This window comes from Pelophylax lessonae (genome assembly GCF_965119305.1).
Source record: "Pelophylax lessonae genome assembly, chromosome: 7".
Lineage (NCBI taxonomy): Eukaryota > Metazoa > Chordata > Amphibia > Anura > Ranidae > Pelophylax > Pelophylax lessonae.
The window spans coordinates 266,587,669-266,611,874 of NC_138774.1; the positions used below are offsets into that span (position 1 = coordinate 266,587,669).

Consider the following 24,206-nt stretch of genomic DNA (forward strand, 5'->3'; position numbering starts at 1 on the left):
TTGTGATGGCACCATACCCTGTGTAAAGACCTGCCACTACCTCTTGTGAGGCTTCGCCAACAGACTGAAGCAGCACAAATACAATTAACACTTTCCTCCCCTCTTTTCAGAGAGAAGGATTAGCCAAGCCACTCAGATATTTTTCAACAAGCTGGAAAATATCAGTGAATAATTCTTTAACTTCCTAGGGGCCCTTATAAATGGCTCATTGGGCTCTTGGACAGGGGTGGGCATGAGAGATCAGAGTAGCAGGCTAAATCAAAAAGCGCGTAAACAGCCAAGGTTTTTAGACCAATAGCTTTTGTGAGATTAATGCAATGAAAGTTTGTCACTGGTTACTAGAGGTTACTGCACTTGACATTCATTGTTGGCTCAAAGTGTAACCCTGTAACTTTTTTTTTTTTTTGTGCTCTATGTCTGGTAGTGAAGATATCCCATCACTTCCTGTCCCATAGTCACAACAGGAAGTGAGAGGAAATCCCTACAAAGTAAGGGAATATCAGGGTGTCCCTACTGAAATATTTCCCCTCTATTACTATTCTAATGTCAACTCAAACGTTTGGATTTTCTTTAACTTTTGAAGATAATGGCAAACAGGACAAATAAAGAGGGTTAATCTCCCCAACAGGAGCACAGATAATAAAAACGTACCAAGGTTCTAATCCCTCTCCAATTCATCCAAAACTAGAAAAAAATGTTTGCCTTTTGTAACACTTTAATAAATAAGCCCCTGGCTGCGTGGTAACCAGCCAGATTTTGGTCGGTTTGAATAGGTTACTTTGGACACAGTCAATGTGTCTTATTAAAGAGCCAGATAACGCATCCTGCTAAACTACATTCAAAATAGCAATTGTTATGAAGTTCAAGCATAGTAAACTCCAGAGATGTAGTAAACACTGGAAAAGCAACATAATCTTTTGGCCTGGAGTTGTAGGTTAAACAAGTTAAATAGAACTAAACAAGGTCATAAAATAAAATAATAGGACGAGTGACTCTATACTTAACTAACTACTTAATATAATAGATGACACTATTAGCTAGTATTCCAAGAATCTCTGTCTGGTATTAGGCTGCATTCACACCTAAGGCGTATGGAGAATACAAATCACGCCACGTTTGTGCATGTTTTGGACATATTTACGTACTGCACGTATAGCCATTCTTTTAACTGGCCTAGCCTATGTGCGACAATCGCATCAAAGTAGCTTTTCTGGGGCATCAAGCTTTGCCTGTTTTTTAAGGCATGGCACTGCTAGGGCAACACGCTGTTTTCTCCTGTGTCGTAAATGCGCACAAAAATGTACAACTGTGTGCTTTTACGAAACACTCAGGCTGTGTGCTTTTACGAAACACTCAGGCTATAAGACACCAGAGTTTGGGATTATATTGTTAGACTTTTTTTTTAGCTTTGTAGGGAATGGTTAAAAGAGGGGTTTTTTTATGCCCCAATGGAAAATATCCTGAAGACAAAACAGGAAGCCAGGGGAAATCTCTTTAAATTTAGGGGAAATCTCCTCTTAGGGAATGGTCACTGGATCATATGGAATTTCTACCAGCATCCTGTGGAACTCTAGGGATTCTCTAGAGTGTTTTAGGAGTTTCATGAACACTAGCAGAATGATAACACACCTGACAGTGCTTGCCTCCATTCTTCCACCAATGTAAGACCTGTTCCTCCCAGTGACCATCAATTTAAAATAGTACCTTTCCTAAACGCCACCAATGCAATGGCGCACCTCTCGAACTGAACACCAACATAAAGGAGGGCCTCTTTCACTGACTTTCGATGTTTTTCTATAGTGATGACCTCGTCAGGTTGAAAAAAGACACAAGTACGTATAGTTCACCCAATGTTAGGGAACACTTTCCCCTAATGACCACCAAAGTGTTCACCTCTCCCACTGACCACAAATCGAAGGGAGTGCCTCTTCCACTGACTTCAAATGTAAGAGAGTACTGACCACAATAAAGAACTTCTTACAGACCTCCAATATACAGTACAGGGACACTACAATTTTATGTTTCTTTTCAGACTATTTCTTTTTTCAGTTCATGTTGTATAGCAGGGGGGTTTTAAAAAAGTACAGGTTCAGGTGTCAAACACATTAAGTATGCCACATTCTTTTGTATTATTATCTACTACTTACTAATCACGCTGTAGATATAATGCTTTTGCAGAAGTTCCTAAAGAACTAAAAATTATTTTCTGTGCGGTAAAAGGGTTAAGAAAGCCTGGTATAGTATGTAATGCCACCCAAATATTATTGACATTATGTGCGGACAACACATACACTTCGAGGCTGAACTTACAGAACATACATCTACCTCCTGAAATCAGATATTCATCAAGCACATGCTCAGAAACACCTGGTATGTTTAACCAGTTATCCAACAACCACACAGTTTACATAAGACTTCCATTATTAAGACCTCTACTGATGGATGTATCCGATACCTACTTGTTAAAGAGGTTGAGACCGATGCGGTATTGCCTCCTTTGCACCACATCATTGTTGAAAGCAGGAGAGTCCCAGCTGTGCCTGGTTTCCCTCTGGTACGTCTGCTTACAAAGGGTATTGGGGGGCTCCCGTAGGCTGTCACGGGAAGAGGAGCCTGAGCTGCAGTTGATGGTTTCATTGGAGTTGGTGGTGCTGTTTAGACTTTCATTGTCACCATCAGAATTCTCCCCAAGTTCCTGTTTACCATGATGCATATGTCGCACCCCTCCCATCCCGCCTCCCACAACCCCCACTGAAGTACCGTTATTTCCACCCCCAGGGTCTGATGGAGGAGGCAGAGGGTCCGGATGATAATGGCGATGGGGATGTGGGGAGCGTGCAGGTCCTTTGTGAGGTGCTTGTTTAAGAGTCCCATGTGGGCTGCAGTTCTCTTGTTCATAAACAACCTGCCTATTTAAAGAGCCTCGGTCTGACCTATCACTTAGGTCCACAGAACTGTCACTAGGAGGCTCAATAGTGAGCAAAGGAAGATGAGCGCCTCTCATGCGAAAGTCCCGGCACTCCATGCAGGGAGTGCTCCTCCTACTACCATTCTCTCGACTGTCTTCCCGGGAGGAAGAGGTGGCCCAGTACTCCTGCCGTGAACTAGTTCCTTGTGGAGTGTCCTGATCAGAGCTTGGAGGCCGGTCAAGAGAAAGAGGTGACACGGGTACTCCTTCGTCCATATAAAGAGTGACATCACTGAAGGAAGTGGCAGTACTGTCTCCATGTTGTTCCTTGCTCTCTCCCTTTTCCAAGCTCCCTTTTTCATCTCGAGGATCTGGGCAGTGCATAGATCGGCAGCTTAGGGCATCATCTATTGACTCAGCCAAGGACTTAACCTATGAGAAAGAGTGAGAAAGTCAGGTTTATTTTTTTTTTATTGCTGTGTCTACATTTGGGAAATTATCCCTTATTTCCTGTCCCCAGCGGTGGAGGTCACAGAGCCTGAAGTAATGTGAAATCTCTCCAAACACTTTTCGTTTAGTAGATCGGGTAAAGGGGAGAACCTGTGTCAGGATTTTATTGTTGTTGTCCTGCCTTCGTAATCCCCATTCTCCTCTTTATTTGTCCTGCTGTCTCAGGGATAAAAAGTGACAATGAACCTACCGAAGAGTTACCGACAGCAACCATGTTATTCAAAACAATAGGGTCCAGTTGGAGTTGGCCTTTAAAAAAAAAGGCGATTCAAGCCTAATGGGCCATACACACGATAAGATTTTCTGAAGACTTTTTCCTTTAGACTTACCAAAACCATATAATATGAGGTCAAACCTAAACACTTTCAATTTGTATGCAATCTGGCAGGCCCTTGCACTACATAGAAAAGGTAAATCTGAAGGAAATCTGACAACAAAAGTTGGATAGTGTGTATCCAGCTTTAGAGTTTGCTTTCTTAGAAAAAAAAGTAGCCACAACCTGAATAGAAAAGTCAGCATGCTATGGAGAAAGGTGCCAGCATGTTGTTGGGAAGGATTCTTCACTTTGTGGAAGCAGTGGTCATAGTGATCTATAGAGGTTTCTTATCAGCAAAGCTCATGTTCCATTATGACTGGGGAACACCATCTCGGACTAAGAAGGGGGTGTGGCTGGTCCTCTACAGAGAGACCACTGCTTCCGTTCCATACAAGGTCCTTCTCTACAGCAGGTTGACAGGTTTCTATTCAAGCGGAGGCTACTTTCTAAAGAAAACAAAACCTTTGTTTTAGTTTCACCTGAAGTGTAATTATCAGATTTAAACTAAAACTTCAGTTGAGCTTTAAATCTTATGTTCACAAATGTAGCACAAGATGCCTTAACTTAGAATATATAGCTAGCTGTATCTATCCCGAAAAAAGCAAATTACGCAGATTATAAAACTGGTAACCATCCTCTTAGAAAACTCTACCATATCATCTATTGTCATTTCTAGATAAAAAATATTCCTATTTAGCATTAAAAAAAAAATGAACAATGGAAATCTGTACAAAGCCGTATTCATTAAGCCCAGCGCAAGGTCTCCTGCGACAATCAGCCTCAACTTAATGGAAAGATTTATCCAATTCAATTTCCAAATTTGAAACCAATAAACTAAATTCTAAAAACATGAGGATGTACCCATAGCAGAAAACTCAGTTCAATAGAAACTGATTGGTTGATAATGAGCTCTTTGTGTGTTACCTTTCAGCAAAAGGTTTATTACTTAAAGCTTTTAGTTTGCCTAATAAATGATGATGTGTATGAAATTATTAAAATACAGGACACAAAATAAAATAACTTCAAAATAGATCATTACCACCCATCAGATCCCGATGATAATACTCGAGGGAAACAATTTGTATAACTAATGTAACAATTTGTATAACTCTGGGGAAAAAAACCTGTTTAACAGGAGGCAAAAGATGAATCGTCACTACAACTCTAACAATAAACTTCTCTTATTTGCTTACTTTCTGTGTGTTAAATACAATGCCTTGAAAAAGTATTCACACCCCTTGACATTTTTCACATTTTGTCAAGTTACAACCAAAGACATATATGTATTTTATTGGGGGTGTATGTTATAGACCAACGCAAAGTGGCATATAATTGTGAAGTGGAAGGAAAATGATAAATAGTTTTCACATTTTTTTTAATTAAAATCTTGTGGAACCAATTGCCTTCAGAAGTCATCTAATTAGTAAATAAAGTAAAAAATAAAATAAAGTTGTGGAGAAGTTTAAAGCAGGGTTAGGTTATAAAAAAAAAAAGAAAATCCCAAGCTTTAAACCTCTCACGGAGCACTGTCCAATCCATCATCCGAAAATGGAAAGAGTATGGTACAACTGCAAACCTACCAAGACATGGCCGTCCACCTAAACTGACAGGCCAGGCAAGGAGAGCTTTAATCAGAGAAGCAGCCAATAGGCCCATGGTAACTCTGGAGGAGCTGCAGAGATCCACAGATCAGGTGGGAGAATCTGTCCACAGGACAACTATTAGTCGTGCACTCCACAAATCTGCCCTTTATGGAAGAGTGGTAAGAAGAAAGCCATTGCTGAAAGAAAGCCATACGGAGTCCCATTTGCAGTTTGTGAGAAGTCATCATGGGGGGGGGGGGGGGGACACAGCAAACATGTGGAAAAAGGTGCTCTGGCCAGATGAGGCCAAAATTAAACTTTTTGGCCTAAAAGCAAATCGCTATGTGTGGCGGAAAATGAACTCTGCATATCACCCTGAACACACCATCCCCACCGTAAAACATGGTGGTGGCAGTATCAGGTTGTGGGGATGCTTTTCTTCAGCAGGGACAGGGAAGCTGGTCAGAGTTGATGGGAAGATACAGGGCAATCTTAGAAGAAAACATGTTAGAGTCTGCAAAAGACTTAAGACTAGGGCAGAAGTTCACCTTCCAGCAGGACAACAACCCTAAACATACAGCCAGAGATACAATGGAATGTTTAACATCAAAGCATATTCATGTGTTATAATGTCCCAATCAAAGTCCAGACCTAAAACCAATTGAGAATCTGTGGCAAGACTTGAAAATTGCATTTCACAGACGCTCTCCATCCAATCTGACAGAGCTTGAGCTATTTTGCAAAGAAGAATTGGCAAAAATGTCACTCTCTAGATATGCAAAGCTGGTAGAGACATCCCCAAAAAGACTTGCAGCTGTAATTGCAGTGAAAGGTGGTTCTACAAAAGGATTGACTCAGGGAGGCTGAACACAAATGCACGTCCACACTTTTCAGATATGTATTTGTAAAAAATTTGGTAAACCATTTATTTGTGTTGGTCTATCACAGTGATGGCGAACCTTGGCCCCCCAGATGTTTTGGAACTACATTTCCCATGATGCTCACGCACTCTGCAGTGTAGTTGAGCATCATGGGAAATGTAGTTCCAAAACATCTGGGGTGCCAAGGTTCTCCATCACTGGTCTATCACATAAAATCCTAATAAAATACATTTACATTTTTTGGTTGTAACATGACAAAATGTGGAAAATTAAAAAAAAAAAAAAAAAAAAAAAAAGAGTATGAATACTTTTTCACGGCACGGTATACAAATCAATAGTGTTTTGTTACATCTGTTTGAAAAGAGCAAAAAAATATGCGATGATCCTGCCAGAAACCTTGTAAAATCTTAAGTTCTTGTCCTCTTTGTTTCTATTGCTCTCTGTTTAATCAGTACGGTCCCCAGTTATCGCTGTAAACTACAGACCCACTCCACTGCCACCAACATATGGTTAAGACATAGGACAAAAAGTGTTACTGGGAAGATCACTGGGTAAAAGGAAAAAAGTCTGAAAACAAAAACTAACACTGGTACCTTATTCAAGGGGACTGGTAAGTTGCAATATACTAAATGTTTGCTCTTGGGATTAGAAACAATTTGGCTTTAGATGCTGCCTGAAGTCTATTACCCAGGAGTAATAGTAGATCGTGCATAGGCAGGATGCCTTGGGAAGGCAGTAAACACAATGCACTGATTGCTCGCAGTTAATTGGGACCGTGCCTTATTTCCTATGAGGACCAGCACAATTTTTGGCACTTGTGGACACAGCAGGATCTGTGCATATGGGCAGTAGATGGGTGAAGCTGCTCTGTGCAAGTACAAGACTGCAGACAGCTAATGATGCTGCTTCAAAGAGGCACTGTCACCTTTCCCATACAGCGCAAAGTGACAGTGTCTCCGCAAAAGTCATTCACCGACCCCTTGTACTCCTCTTACCTGCGCTCCCTCTTTTTCTACAGTTGAAGAGAATAACTGCCACTTTAGGGTATGAGGTAGCATGTGATCATTTCCTCTGTGATGGTGCCTGGGACTAATAGCCAAGGCCTGATGCCTGTGAGTGCAGGAGAGGCAATTCCCCCAGGATGCCAACACAGCCAATTCTCATCTGAGGAGCAGCAAGAAGCTCCAAGGCATCACAGGCAAAATGAGTAAATGGAGGTCGGGAAAAGCCGTTTGCAGGTACACTGTCACTTTGTCCTGCACAGTAACTCTTTAAGTAGGCACCATTAGTGGTTGCATCACCACCTAACCACTGCCCATATACAGAGACCCTGCTGTGCCCACAGGTACTGAAAAAAGTGCATGGTGTTCATAGTAAATATGGTAAGGTCAAGACAGATACTGTAACATTTAGCTCAGGTGAGCCTCAGGTGCCTACCAAATGCCCAGCTACTATTCAAAAGACACCACTATCGTATTTAAACCTAACCTCAAAGTGAATCCCGTAAAGGCATGGGGCACAAATAAATGTTGAGGAGTTGTCCTTGCACTTAGCCACCATTGCATGGTGGAGAGAACACTTGCAGTTGTCAATCTTGCTGCTCCCTCCTTCCGGAGGAAATGGGGAGTTTGGCTATCTCACCCCAAGTGCACAGTCTTAGACTGATATAGTGGTTCCCTACTTGGACCCCGCTGGACCTTTCCCTGTCATGTCCTCTCCACCCTTCCGGCTCCTCTCTTCTGCTCTTCCCGCCCTTTGTTCCTGTTCCCTATTTTTGCCTCCCTTCCCCTTCGTTCTGCCTTTCCAGTCCATGCCTCCTCCAAGTGCTCCTCCTAGGTATCTGGGTCAACCTCATGTGCCTTGCTGTTTGCCCCGGGCATGTTGTTATTCTTAATGGTTGTAAGATTGTTTGCAATGCCGATTTGTGAACCTGTACTGGATTTTTCCTTTCATCCTCTCCAGGCACAGTTTGTTCACCTTGGGGTGCCTGGGGGGCGCAATGTTAAAGGTGTTATGCTTACCAGTAGATGTTTGCTATGCTGTCATGTTATCAGTGATTGGTTATCTCACTACTATGCCCTTTATATATATATTTTGGACCCATTTGTAATGCATTGTTTGCTTGCTCACTTGGCTGCTTATTCTGTTATGTATGTCAAAACGTAATAAAAATTAATGAAACTAAATAAATGTTGAGGTCTCACTCAAAGTGGGAAAACCCACATAAATCAAAAATATTGCTATGTTAAAAAACAAAAAAAGGAAACCTTCAGACATCACTATATAAAATGCATCGGGGAAAAAAGTGGGACCGTGTAGAGGCAGCAATATTGTCATTTCTTCAAGAGCAAAAACACAAAAAAGGGTGACTTGGCAGGGGAGTCACAAAAATGTAGCAGGAGGAAGACAAATGTACAGCTATATAGTGCGCTACGACACATCTAGGAGAGAGGACACACTAGGAATGTCATTTAAAATGGACCCTTCACCCTTATACGTCTATAGCAGTCATTTTGTGGACTGATCGAAACTATCAACCAACTTATAAACAAAGCGTAAAATGCATCTGTTATTTCACTATTTTCAAGAAGATTAAAGACCAATAAAGGTAGTTTCCCTCGTTCAGTCAAGAAGATGGCTGCCACCATTGTAAGTTTGTGGTACCCTTACAGGATCAATACACTCAAAACAATTAGCTTAGCTATGTAATCAGAGCAGATGGGGTGGTGAATCAGTCACTGGTTCCTTGTACCTCTCAGGGACTCTGGTAGCAAGATTTCTGCACTTGAATTAAATCTGTCCAGCCGCCATGGGAATTACAAGGGGCATTCACTCACTCACATGACAAAAACATGTAGCATGGACAGTGATAACGAATGGTTTTGTTGCAGCGTGGCTGGGAAATATGGAGGCATTACTTTACTGCCTGAGTCCCTGAGACACAAAAGACACCAATGGTTTATTTAGCCACTAGCATCTGGTTTGAGTATAATGACCCTGTAAAGTGGGATTTTCTAGGCTGGCTTTAGTAATAGTTTAAAAAAAAAAAAAAAATCCACCAGTGTTTATAAGACTTTGATCTCTATGTTTTTATCCCGTTTATTTACTATAAAAGTTACTTTACCTCCTCCCCAATATAACACTCACCCATCTTGTGTCTCACCTGTTTGGAGAAGGAATCCTCCAGTTCTGTGATTTCATTGGAAAACTCCCCTGAGGTGTTGATGGAATCACCGTCAATACCGCTGCAGGAGCCCCCATATTGAAGACCTCGCTCCCCCTGCCCACGACATGCAGCTACCCCTTCGTCCAATGATACCGGTTTGCCCTGGAAATATGGGACGTTGTGGGTCTTGTCGTACTCCTCAAAGGAGTACTGCATGCGCATGTTGGATAAGATGATCCGACGAGACATGCGGCTCTCAGAAGCAGAGCTACGAAGGCGTTCAAAGTTCTTATTCATGCGATACTGTCTGAACGCAGTCTGGATGGTGCGAGCCGCTCGCCGACTGAGGAAATAGCCCCCATACTTCCTCTCCAGCATCTCCACCTACATCAGGAGACAGGTAGAGTGTGTGTGTAAGACAAGGGTCCAGGAGACACCAAAGAGGACAGAAGGACAGTCTGAAACATGAGGTTAGAGGGAGCAGTAAGGACAGGATAGAAGCATGGACAGAAATAGCAAGAGAAGTCTTCAAACCCGTCCCTGGGACTAACAGTACACAAACACAGTTACAAGTTTTATAACCGTTTTATTACAGCTTAGCAATTAGCTGACTCAGTAAATGTAGAAACCATGACTACTTAGTCATAGTGACAGGTTTGAAAACCATGTCTTTAGAAGAATAGGGGAAGAGACAAAAGTTACAGGCAAGGACTAAGCCTTGATGTAAGACAGGAGGAGAGTAGATGACATATAGGAGAATTGGATGTGAATAGGTACCTTTTTGTCCTGGAGGTCTGATGACAATTCATAGCTGTCAGACAAGGCTTTGGATCTCTTGTTTTCTTCTTCTTCCTGCTTACGCAAGGCAACACTGGCTGGCTGCAGTCTGGCCCTTTGACTCCACTGGAGGCCAGGATGGGATGGGTGACGGGTGGGTGATGGCAGATCGTAATGGTCCGTTTTCACCTCTCCACGGTATGGAGGCTGCTGGCCTGGACTGTCAACAATGGTTCCAGATTCACTTCCAAGAGAGTCACCACCTTCAACACTAAAGAGACAAATATGGGTGATAAGCAGGTGCAAGAAAAATTGACCACAGGAGCACTCAAACCGAGAAGACATAGCACAATTATTAGCCTCAGAGAGCCCAAGCTCAGATGGAGACAACGCAACAGAAGATTAAGCAGTGCAGTATTGAACAGTCATCCAAAAAGAACTGGGTCCAAGACAGAGGAAGCGGCATTACAAAAAACAATGAAGAAGCAGTTATTCCCAATGCAGAGAGCAAGTCAAAATAGAGGAAACTAAAAATACAGTCAGCCATGGAGAAAAGAAGCCAAAACAGAGCAGTACAACATACAGTCATCCAAACAGGATATAGTCTGGAACAGATACAACATTACATACGGTCAGCTAAAGAGGAGAGAGAAGCCAAGACAAAAATACAGTATATAGTACTTGTGGACAACGGATCATCACACCCGCACTAGGTGGGAACCCGTACATATTTTTCAGGCGTTTACAGTTCATGCTACATCATATAAAGATATTTTAGATAAATCATACTCTTCCATCCTTGTGGCAACGCCTTGTGGAAGGCCCCATTCTGTTCCCTTGTGCCCAAATCAAGCTACAATAGGACACATTTTGGTGAGTTTGTTGTGCAGGAACATGAGTGGCCTGCACACAGCCTCAACCCCACTCAATACCTTCGGGATGAAATGGCACACTGATTATGATCTTTTTGTCCACCATCAGTACTTGACTCTAGACATACTCTCTTAAATGGATACAAATCCCCATAAAACACCCCAAAATCATGTAGAAATTATTTTGGGAAGAGTGGAGGTGCAGTGGGAGGACAAGTCCTTAATAATGCCCGTAGTTCGTGATTTGGAAGATCAACAAGCTAATATGGTGTGACTGTCAGGTGTCCACAATTTAGGCAACATAGTGCAGTACAAATATAGTGTCATCCAGAGAGGCTACAGACAGAAGCAATACAACATACAAGAAACTAAACAGAACAGATACAGCATAATATATGGACATCTAGTGAGAATTCAAGTCAAGAGAACAGCACAACACAGACCCTCAGTGCCCCGCTCCAGGTATAAGCACGCACAATCTGCATCCCATACGTACAAATTACGCTAATAGTCTAAAAAAGTATTTTTTAGCCATTTGATTAGCCTATGCTTTAAGCTGCCCAGCACCATCTATGTTCCATTTAAAGCAAGGGGATCAAACAAGGTTCAAGCCATACACTTTAGGGTCATGTCACACTAGTGATTCTGCTTCTGGTGACAACCCGACAACAGAAATTGCTAACACTCCGCTCACCTTTTCCCATGGCGTTGCTCCCTTGGTGCCCAAACCAATCAAGTGTCACTCGGTTACGGCTCCGTCGCTAGAAAACGCAATTCTGCAGTGGTGTAGCCATTGAGGGAGATAGTTCCGCTAGGAAAGAGGCAGCTGCATTGTGGTGATCCTGCTGCTGGCTGGCAGAAACCCCAGTGTGACATGGCCTTTAAAGTGATTAAAATTATCTTTATCTTATGAACACAGGTAGTAAGTACACAGTATCTTTGCTGTTCTTGGCAGTCCAAAGGATCCAAGCTACAGGAAAGTCCAATCAACATTGAAAATATCCAGATCCTTCAGATCTGCTCTCACAGGTCTACAACTGGCCCTACAGAAATCCCTGCTCTCACAGGTCTACAACTGGCCCTACAGAAATCCCTGCTCTCACAGGTCTAAAACTGGCCCTACAGAAACCCCGGCTCTCACAGATCTACAACTGGCCCTACAGAAACCCCTGCTCTCACAGGTCTACAACTGGCCCTACAGAAATTCCTGCTCTCACAGGTCTACAACTGGCCCTACAGAAACCCCTGCTCTCACAGGTCTACAACTGGCCCTACAGAAACCCCTGCTCTCTCAGATCTACAACTGGCCCTACAGAAATCCCTGCTCTCACAGGTCTACAACTGGCCCTACAGAAACCCCTGCTCTCTCAGATCTACAACTGGCCCTACAGAAACCCCGGCTCTAACAGATCTACAACTGGCCCTACAGAAATCCCTGCTCTCACAGATCTACAACTGGCCCTACAGAAACCCCTGCTCTCACAGATCTACAACTGGCCCTACAGAAATCCCCAGCTCTCACAGGTCTACAACTGGCCCTACAGAAATCCCCAGCTCTCACAGATCTACAACTGGCCCTACAGAAACCCCTGCTCTCACAGATCTACAACTGGCCCTACAGAAACCCCTGCTCTCACAGATCTACAACTGGCCCTACAGAAACCCCTGCTCTCACAGATCTACAACTGGCCCTACAGAAACCCCTGCTCTCACAGGTCTACAACTGGCCCTACAGAAACCCCTGCTCTCACAGATCTACAACTGGCCCTACAGAAACCCCTGCTCTCACAGATCTACAACTGGCCCTACAGAAACCCCGGCTCTCACAGATCTACAACTGGCCCTACAGAAAACCCCGGCTCTCACAGATCTACAACTGGCCCAACAGAAAACCCTGCTCTCACAGATCTACAACTGGCCCTACAGAAACCCCTGCTCTCACAGGTCTACAGCTGGCCTTACAGAAAACCCTGCTCTCACAGATCTACAACTGGCCCTACAGAAACCCCTGCTCTCACAGATCTACAACTGGTCCTACAGAAACCCCGGCTCTCACAGATCTACAACTGGTCCTACAGAAACCCCGGCTCTCACAGATCTACAACTGGTCCTACAGAAATCCCTGCTCTCACAGGTCTACAGCTGGCCTTACAGAAAACCCTGCTCTCACAGATCTACAACTGGCCCTACAGAAACCCCTGCTCTCACAGGTCTACAGCTGGCCTTACAGAAAACCCTGCTCTCACAGATCTACAACTGGCCCTACAGAAACCCCTGCTCTCACAGATCTACAACTGGCCCTACAGAAACCCCGGCTCTCACAGATCTACAACTGGTCCTACAGAAACCCCGGCTCTCACAGATCTACAACTGGTCCTACAGAAATCCCTGCTCTCACAGGTCTACAACTGGCCCTACAGAATCTCCGGCTCTAACAGATCTACAACTGGCCCTACAGAAATCCCTGCTCTCACAGGTCTACAACTGGCCCTACAGAAACCCCATTCACAATACACATTCTCCTGATCCACTCTGTCTACAGCTGCCTTTTTCAACCATTTTACGCCAAGAACCCCTGAAAATTTCCCAAAAAACAATTTATTGGGAAACAGCAGAAAAAAGTAAAAATTGGTGGTCATTGTGAAAAATGCACCCCTTCCAGTGATGGTCAGAATTCCAGCTAAAAGATAATCCATGTGTCAAGCTGCTGGAGGTGTTGGCTCCAGAACTGTGCAGACACAATCAAATAGGAGATTATTCAGCCAAATCTCAAGGTACCCCACATAAACCTCTGAAGGATCCCTGAAAGGAGTGACCTTCAGTACAGAAGCAGATAGCTATGGATGCACCTGATCACATCTACAGTGCAAAATACACCTATCCACAGAAGGTTGGTTTCTAATGTACAGATATAGCACACATGATTAAAGCAGATTCTTCTAATCCTATAGATTTAAAAGTCCAATCATACAGGAAGATCCCAAATGATTTACAGAAAAGGCATCGCTGATCTCATTGATTCATAGTAACTACAATACAAACGTACCCCTGATTCATAGTAACTACAATACAAACGTACCCCTGATTCATAGTAATTACAATACAAACGTACCCCTGATTCATAGTAATTACAATACAAACGTACCCCTGACTAAAGATCCACAGAACAGATACCTCTATACAGATTTACAGTACAGGTATCTCTGTTGCCCCTATAAATCTACAGAAAAGATATAGAACATATACCGCTGATCCTTAAGATCTACAATACAAATTTTCAGTACAGGTATCCCTGACCCTACTCCTGATCCACAGCTGCTATGGGATAGATAGATAGATAGATAGATAGATAGATAGATAGATAGATAGATAGATAGATAGATAGATAGATAGATAGATAGATAGATAGATAGATAGATAGATAGATAGATAGATAGATAGATAGATAGATAGAGATAGATAGACAGACAGATAGATAGATAGATAGATAGATAAAGACTTGACTGATATTTTTTTTTACAGGTATTTCGCTTTATGTGTGACCTAAAAATAGACTTGACTGATATTTTAGACTCCTCACGCCCCCAACAGACACACCATGCAACCACTATATACCTGCATAGCAGCCCCCCAACAATACACACCTACAACACAGAAAATCCCACACCCAGTATGAGAGGCAGCCCACAAGCCCAATCACCTACAGCCACAGATCCCTGGTCTCAGGGAAAACATCTAGGCACCCCCCCCCCCATTTATTCCTGTATCCCCCAGATGACAGTATGCATCTCCTAACCTACATATTCACAGGAAAATAAATCCTGACCCCTATGCAACACATATCACAAAAGACTCCTAACCCTATATTTTTGAAAGTTGGAGCATAGAAAGCAGTGGATAAATAAAGTGCTAACACTACCCTAACACTAAAATCCCTGCTTCACATCCACAATCTAACACTAACCTATCTAGCCCTGTGAAGAAGAGATCAGTATACATACTTTATTTGAAGCCGATCCGGTCTCCAGCGGCGGAAGCTCTGCAGAGGACACAGCCGACAACGGCTGTGAAATGAATGGGGAGTGACGTCACCCATAGACTTACTATGGGGCTTCCTTTGTCAGATGTGTCCTCTGCACCCGCCTACACAGCGAAGCCGCAGCTGACAGCTCAGCGTGAGATCAGCTTTAAAAAAGGTAAATATAATGATTTCTTCTTTACAGGGCTAGATAGGTTAATGTTAGATCTGGGATTTCTGTAGATGCAGGGATTTTAGTGTTAGGGTGGACTTCTCTACTTTAAGGGCAGGTTTGCCTAGAGCAGGGGTGGGGAACCTATGTCCCGGGGGCCGTATGCGGCCCTCGAAGTCATTTGGTCTGGCCCCCCATGCAGCTGAGTCTGTGTCTCTCAGCTGATCTGTCCGAACTGACCCAATGCTTCCTGTATAGTTCCGGCTCCATTCTGACAGTCTGATATGAAATGCACTCCGCCTGTGACCAATACAGGAAACATCGCCACTTCCTCCAGCACGGCGCCGCTGCTAGCTAGCATTTCCCGCCAGCAGCACACACAGCAGCACCAGCCAGAACCAACAGTACCAGCCAGAACCAACAGTACCAGCCAGAGCCAGCAGTACCAGCCAGAGCCAGCAGTACTCACAGCAGTATAAGCCAGAGCCAGCAGTACCCACAGCAGTATAAGCCAGAACCAGCAGTACCCACAGCAGTACCAGCCAGAACCAGCAGTACCCACAGCAGTACCAGCCAGAGTCAGCAGTACCTACAGCACAGTACCAGCCAGCAGTACCAGCCTGAGCCAGCAGTACCCACAGCACATTACCAGCCAGCAGTACCAGCCTGAGCCAGCAGTACCCAAGGCAGTACCTACAGCACAGTACCAGCCTGAATCAGCAATACCCACAGCAGTACCAGCCTGAGCCAGCAGTACCAGTCAGCAGTACCCACAGCACAGTACAAGCCAGCAGTACCAGCCTGAGCCAGCAGTACCCACAGCTGTACCCACCAGCAGTACCAGCCAGCTATACCCACCAGCATTAACCGCCAGCAGTTCTTTTCAAAACTTACCACCACAAAGTCGACTGCGCTCCAGACTGACCAACACAAACCTGGAAAACCAGTTGCGAGTAGCAACATCATCAATACCAGCTAACATCACACACCTCACCAAAGAGAAGCAGTTGCAGCCATCACATTAGGGGTCAGTTAATTAAATGTTTGACCAAATATAACAGGCACATTTTTAAGTTGATAATTTTGTACGGCCCCCCAAATGATTTTATAAATACCCAAATGGCCCTTGGCAGAAAAAAGGTTCCCCACCCCTGGCCTAGAGGGAGCCCACTCCTCCTCAAAGGCACAAAGACCCATTGAACGCCCCTCAAGGAAAACCTACCCTCAATTTATCCACTGTTATAATGCTCCAACTTGGAGACTATCAAAAATATAGAGTTAGGCCCGCAGTATGCAGAGGAGCCCTGACGTGGGTACTGCAGCTTCCACATGTATTTGCAAATGTGTGCAACAAAATCCTCTGTTTTTAATCTGAATAGTTAGAAAGGGGCAATGTGGTTTGTTTGCATGCTAGCTGGTACAAAAAGTGTACAGGGAAATTTTGTTTGTGATAACCCCAATAAAAAGGTAGCCCCTAAGCCCCATCACATCTACATGAGGCTTCACCCAAGCAATATATTGAATGTATGGTCCAGCCTTTTTCAACCAGGGTGCCTTGGCAAAATGCCTAAAAATGTATCAAAAATTTAATTATGCACCATTACAACCTTCTAGAACAGGGATTCCCAATCTACGGTCCTGTAGCTGTTGCAGAACTACACATCCCATGAGGCATTGTAAAACTCTGACATTCACATACATGGCTAGGCATGATGGGAAGTCCTGAACAACTGCAGGGCTGTAGTTTGGGAATCCCTGTTCTAGACACTGGCCTCCTAACAACCAATGATGTCATCAGTTGATAAGGTGGATGTCCGTTGCATCCACAGCATCCTTGTTTGAACCTCCTCTGCTTCTCTCCCTCAGCACTAGGGTGACATTAGCTGACTGATGGAGAGAAACTGAGGGAGAAGAGAAACATTGGAATACTAGTAGTACCAGCGTGCAAAAGTGTATTTGCTTTTGGAAGAAAATAAATCACCTCCAACGTTGGGTGTCCTACATGTGTGGATGTTGCTGCATTATGTAAAACTTTTAGAATGGGTTCCTCGAGACTGTCCATAATTTTAAAGGGTGCCTCGAGATTTTCTATCATTTTAAAGAGTGCCTCGAGATTTTCTATCATTTTAAAGGGTGCCTCGAGATTTTCTATCATTTTGAAGGGTGCCTTGACTGAAAAAAGGTTGAGAAACGCTGGTATATCAATCAGGTATCTATACAACATTACTTGTTTGCCCATGGGATGGGCAAATAGGGATGGAGGCACATTACTAAAGCCTCGTACACACTCATCGATTATTGGCCGGGAATTTTCGGCCAACGACTGATCGGCCGATTATCGGCTTGTTAGTATGATGCTTCCGACAACCGACTTTTCGGCCAAAAAAAATCTGGTGTGCAGGCTATAAAATTTTTGTTGGCCGTCAACACAACGGCCGATTTTCCGTCAGTCAGTACAGATTTCGGCAGACAAAAATCTGATGAGCAAGACTGGGCATGCTCAGAGAAGAAAAAACACACGGAAAGTAAACCAACACATGACATCACTTCTGAAGTAGATTTTTGTTGGCCGAGAAAATTTGTGTGCAGTCTAGGCACATTCCAACCAACAAAACACCACTCTGGACAAAAGACGGACGATCGGTTGGCCGATAATCGTTGCGTGTGTACGGGGCTTAAGTGCATCAGATCACAACATACTTTGGTGTTATGTCCTGGCCCAATACAGATGATGGTAAGTCCAAAAGCTTATCCAATATCCAAATGCTCAATTCAAAGGAATGTGTAGGCAGGTCTTCACAAGGAAATTGTACAATCAGATTGCAAAGTGTATGACTATCTCAAAGAGACTATACAATCAGATTGCACCATGCGTGACCTTCAAAATCTGCATCAAACACAGAGGCTTAATGATACGGATGCTTCCCACCAATATGTTATTACAATGGAGACTAGTCATAGGTAATGAAGTGAAAATATTGATACGATTGCACAGTTATGATAAAATATAACAAGTATACAGAAGTCAAGGCTCTATAAATCCAGGACGATGCATTCACAAGGTCTCCATAGGAGACAGAGGCAGTAAACAAGTAGGGAGCGTGTTGTAACAAGTGCTATACATCAGAGACCTAGCGTCTCCTGGAAGTGCATGTATGTAATGCCGCACTCACATGTACAGCGCAGCCCGGGCAGGGAGACGGTGCCGCTTGTCCCCTCTTTTCTTCTTCATCTTCAGGAGTCATCCATTGACACATAACAAGGTACAGGTGAGCTGTGCAGGGGGTGAGTCTGCTCTGCAGTGCCTGTTTGTGACGGAAATCCCAAATCCCATCACTATGGAGCTGCAGGCAACACCTAGCTGCGCTCCTCCTACCTTTACCATAGTACAGCCTGCTCCAACTCCTATAATTAAGCTCCATTCTTGTCTGGCTCTGCCACAAAAACACAAATCCACAAGGCATTCCCTGCCTTGTAACACTGACTGATCGGACAAGATCGTGTGTAGAGATTCCTGCAATGTTTGCTGGATGATGCATCATTTAGGTGAAAAGAAAAGACAGCACGGCGACAACGCTCAGGAGGGATGCAAATTGTCGGTTCAACAAAACATTCCAACAGCAGATTAATGGGCATCTATTGTATGCCATATATAATATACGCATACTACATATATACAGGAAAACACAATACATACATTTATATTCATGGAACTAATATAATAATCTGTGCTTACATCAATGTATTTGTCAGTATAAATATACTGGAAACAAATGTATAAAAATAGCCATAAAATAGCAAAATGGTTTCAAATCATTGACTCCTTTAATCAGCATATGACAGTGGCTGCATGCTGGGGGTCACAATGGAATAATGCTTGCTACACCCATTGGCATTGGCCCCAGAGGAGCTTACAATGGCATGTCCCCATCATACACACACACCGAGCCAGTTTGGTCAGATGCCTAATTAACCTACCAATACCATCTCTCATTGTTTAAGTCTCCATTCACACCGGTACGACTTGTCAGGCGACTTGGTCAGCCTGACAAGTCACGCACCGTCGTGGTCCATTGACTGGTACAGGACCCCTTCTAATAGGAGTGACACAAGTCGCTCCGACTTAGAAAAAGGGTCCTGTACTACTTCGGGGCGACCTGGAGGCGACTTCTATTGACTTCCATTATGTGAAGTCCGTGCAAGTCGTGCCGAAGTCGCGGTGCACGTGACTTCACAGGTCGCCCCCAGAAGTCGTGCCGCTTCAGTGTGAACCGGCACTAAAAAACTGGAGAAACTCGAGATAATGTGAGTAAATACGAGAAGTATAATAATGATCACAGAGAACCCAGAGATGCAAGGCAAGAGTGCCATCCACTTAGCTAACATTTTGCCCCATTGCCCATTTAGTAAAAAAAAGAAAATGCCTTCTGCCTTATAAAACTAGCTAAAACTGTGATGACAAGTACCCCATCCTTAAAGCAGAACGTTACCCATAATAACTTGACAAAAAATAACATTCTTTAGCAAGGTCAATAGAAGTATTTGAGACATGATCTCGACAGGGTGATGCCACATTCCAAAAAAATGTATATACCGAAGAGCTAAAAAGGAAGGAATCTTCACCCCCTTATAAACAGTAGGACTTTGAAGGCATCTATTTGACTGATCTCAAGATCTCATTCTTTAGCAAGGAACATACACTGCCTGGACCAAAAAAAAAAAGATCACACCTTCTAATAGTTGGTTGGCTTTGATTACGGCACACATTCGCCGTGGCATTGTTTCGATAAGCTTCTGCAATGTCACAAGATTTATTTCCATCCAGTGTTGCATTCATTTTTCACCAAGATCTTGTATGGATGATGGGAGAGTCGGACCACTGCGCAAAGCCCTGTCCAGCACATCCCAAAGATTCTCAATGGGGGTAAGATATGTAATCTGTGGTGGCCAATCCCTGTATGAAAATGAGGTCTCAGGCTCCCTGAACCACTCTCACAATTTGAGCCCGATGAATCCTGGCATTGTCATCTTGGAATATGGCCTCGCCATCAGGGAAGAAACAATCCATTGATGGAATAACCTGGTCATTCAGTATATTCAGGTAGTCAGCTGACCTCATTCTTTGGGCACATGCAGGAACTATCCAATAGGATCATGATAAGAGCTATTTTATGTAAGGGAAGTTCCTAAAACATGGCCCGTTGGGGGTACTTGAGGACTGAGGTTGAGAACCACTGCAGTAAAGCATGCTTGTTATATTCACTGTGGAACCTAAGGGGTTAATCCTCTACATTGTTTAAAAAGGCTGTTTGATCCTGTCTTCTCTGATCCTCCCCTTCTTCCACAGTCCTCAATCCATCACCTGATAGTACAGAGCCATTGGAGTCACACTGCACATGCTCAGTTTGGAGAGTATTGCTCAAGAGTTTTTTTCTTGGGAGGGTGCATGTAATCTGGACAGGGCCAATCAGCACTGTCCAGACAGAGGGTCAGGGGTCCTGCAGCCTCACGGGACAGTCAGAGGAGAATGAAAACTCCTCCTACAAGCTTTAAACAGGGCTCAGCAGGACACTAATAGCAGTCACAAGACTGCTATATACTGCTGATGAGAAAAGGTATTTAACAGTTTATATTTACTAAAGTAATTGCATTTCCATGTTCCATGTTCTGTAGGACACCAGATATAGTTAATGCTGGTTCCTGGGTTTAGTAACACTTTAAGGGCCAGTTTACACCATGCCCACACTTGAACACACCCTTGTGCGATTCAGATTTGTGATCTGTAGTAGGTGGTAATAGAAAGGCAATGACACCCCAAAACAAAGGTCACAAATGCAGTGCGTTTGCCCGCACCGGATCACATAGTACTTTTGTACCATGGGATTCAGTTACAGTGCTTTTCAAAGCTGTAGTAAACTCATTACATGCTGATTTTTACCTCCTTGGTAGGCTTATAACAAGGCTTACCTGTAGGTAAAATCAATATCTCCTAAATGTGTACCATTGTACACGAGCAGCAGCCAGTCATGTCACTCTGAAGGAATGATATATCCGCGCCATTTCTTCAGAGCCGTGTGCCATGACCAAGACTTCCGCACGCATGCGGAATCACGCATCACGGCCTGGCCACTTGGAAGGAAGACCAGGTGAAGACTGAAGCCTCTGCAGCGTACCGCTGGGGGGGCTTTGTTTCAAGCCAAGTCTTTCATAATGTGCTATGCGATACAAGTATAAAAAAAAAAGAGCGAACATTTTGAAAAAAAATTATAATTTCTTAGCTTCGGTTATAAAAAGTTGTAAAGAAGCAACTTTTATTCTTCACTAATGTGCGCTGATGAGGCGGCACTGATAGGCTGCACTGAAGGGCACTGATGAGGTGGCACTAATATGCAGCACTAATATGCATAGGTGGCACTGAACCACAGCAACGATGGGTAGGCACTGAAAGGCAGCACTGACTGGCATCACTGACGGGCACTTACTAGCATCACTTTTGGGTACTGTTGGGGCTGCACTGATTATCTGTGCAGATCTCCCCTGTGAGGAAATGTCGCTGATCAGCTCTCCTCTCCTCACGCGCTGTCATTGTGAGAAGAGGAAAGCCGATAACCAGCATTTCCAGGTTTACATGTGATCAGCTGTGATTGGACACAGCTGATCATATGGGTAAAGAGCCTCATCATCGGCTCTTTACTGAGATCGGGGATGTGCTGTGTCCATGGGTTTAGATCCAAAGCAAAATTGAGCTCCCAACAACAAAGCTCGCAAGCAACTCAACCTATGGCAGAAGATGTTCAAAAAAACAGCCAGTAGGTTACTGTGCCAGTAGAATAACGGCTGGGCTATGGGAGCCTATGGGTGACATCATGGCACCTGGAATTCCCAGCTTTTTTGGGTGCTGCAGTAGCATGTGACCAGAGCTGATTAAAAATAGGTAAGTACACAAATATGTTAGGTAGGTTAGGCAGGAAGGAACATTAGGTGAGGGAACATTTTTAAGAATAGTTAGACTAAAGTTGGTTATACATGGTTGTAATCCCACATCCACACAAGCAAGGTGAATGGAGGAATCTGCTCCGCTGTGACATTGTATTCTGAGAGCAGGGACACTCCGCTGTTGGAATACACATATCAGTGGCTGCAGCTGCTGATTGATGAATGTTTTCCAGCACAGAAATTTGACAGAAGTAAATCTAAAGAACAGGGAAGGCCACACTCATTGAAATTCGTCCTGTCCTTGTTGAACCAGAAAATTCTCGATCTGTCTGTACCAGAAGTTCATTATTTGACTTTGAAAAATGTTTCTCGATCAGCGGCTGCAGCCAATCTTAGGCTGGCCATAGATGGATGGAAAAATCAGCTGGTTCAAGAAAGCCTGGATGAATTTTGATCCATCAATAGCAGGGTTCCTCAAACTACGGCCCTCCAGCTTTTGTGGAACTATATATCCCATGAGACATTGTAAAACTCTGACATTCACAGACATGACTAGGCATGATGGGAATTGTAGTTTCTAAACAACCGGAGGGCCATAGTTTGAAGACCCGTGATCTATAGTCCTTCCTGCTCAAGAGAAGTCGATCAAATGACTGGCTTCTCTCAAATGGGAATTCTAGAAAATGTTCATTCGGTACGTGCAATCAGCTGCAATGCTGATCAGTGTATTCTGTGGCTCAGTTCACCTCTATGCATTTATTGCTTTTTGTAGAAACGCACTATACTCCATTTAACATGTTCATATCTATGCTTTTTTTCAGGGACTTTTTTTTTTTAAAAGCAAAACAGTGCTTTTTTGGTCCAATAGACCTCAATGGAGAAGCTGCAGAACAGCATGTAGTGCATATTTGCAGCGATTTTACAGCGCTCTGCGTTTTTTTTAACCACTTCAGCTCTGGAAGGTTTTACCCCCTTAATAACCAGGCCGTTTTTTTGCAATTCGGAACTGCGTTACTAAAACAATTGCGCTGTCGTGTGACACTGTACCCAAATACAATTGATGTCCTTTTTTCCCCACAAATAGAGCTTTCTATTGGGGGTATTTGATCACCTCTGCGGTTTTTAGATTTTGCCCTATAAACAAAAAAGAGCGACAATTTAAAAAGAAATATATATATATTTTTATCTTCCGCTATAAAACATTCCCAATAACAAAAATGTAAAAAAAAATCTAAATTTTTTTTATCAGTTTAGGCCAATTTGTATTCCGCTACATATTTTTTGTTAAAAAAATCCCAAAAAGTGTATATTTGGTTTGCGCAAAAGTTTTAGCATTTACAAACTATGGGATAGATGTTTTGACTTTTTTTTTGTTTTTATTAGTAATGCAGCGATCAGCGATTTTTAGCGGGACTGCGACATTGTAACGGACAAATCTGACACTGACACTTTTTGGGGACCAGTGACACCAATACAGTGATCAGTGCTAAATAATATGTACTGTTACTGTATAAATGACACTGGCAGGGAAGGGGTTATTACTGGGGGTGATCAAGGGATTAAGTGTGAACCTAATGGTGCTTACTGTGGGGGGGGGGGGGGGGGGGGCTCTGTGACAGGCACACAGGGATTGGTGTTTCAGCTTAGCTGAGACACACAATCTTACTGTGCCTGTCTGACATGAGAGCCACCTGCTTTGTTTACGTAGGCAGACGGCTCTCCTGTCAGTTTCCCTGAAGATCATGGGAGGCCGGCGGCAATCGAGCCCGCTTCTCCCGTGTTCTGGCACATGCGGTGTCTAACCAGCCGCAGAGATCGCGTGCACATAATCGCGTAGATCTACGTGATTATGCGCAGCCGAGCCGCCCTGCTGCAGTAAAACTGCGTGGGGCGGTCGGCAAGTGAAACAAATTGGCCAAAGAAAAACCCCAAAAAATGCATCAAAACGCACCGCAAAAACACTGCAGAAGCGGATCAAAAAGCAAACTGCATGGGTGTGAACCAAGCCTGAGCGTGGCGGTGTCTCTGCTGTCAGAATATGCAGTGTGGAGGTTCCTCCATCGCCCT

The 24,206-nt window shown here is 43.7% G+C and overlaps 1 protein-coding gene across 2 annotated transcripts in view; it reads right to left on the bottom strand.

The window, feature by feature from the left end:
- Window positions 1-24,206, bottom strand: part of IQSEC2 (IQ motif and Sec7 domain ArfGEF 2) — a 525,300-nt gene that overhangs the window by 72,427 nt on the left and 428,667 nt on the right. For both annotated transcript variants that reach the window (XM_082262910.1, XM_082262909.1), the window contains 3 exons: window positions 10,142-10,412; window positions 9,362-9,748; window positions 2,460-3,340 (listed from right to left, as the gene is read on the bottom strand). In XM_082262910.1, the coding sequence (XP_082119036.1) occupies window positions 2,460-3,340; window positions 9,362-9,748; window positions 10,142-10,412 (1,539 nt within the window). The remainder of the gene's footprint in view (window positions 1-2,459; window positions 3,341-9,361; window positions 9,749-10,141; window positions 10,413-24,206) is intronic.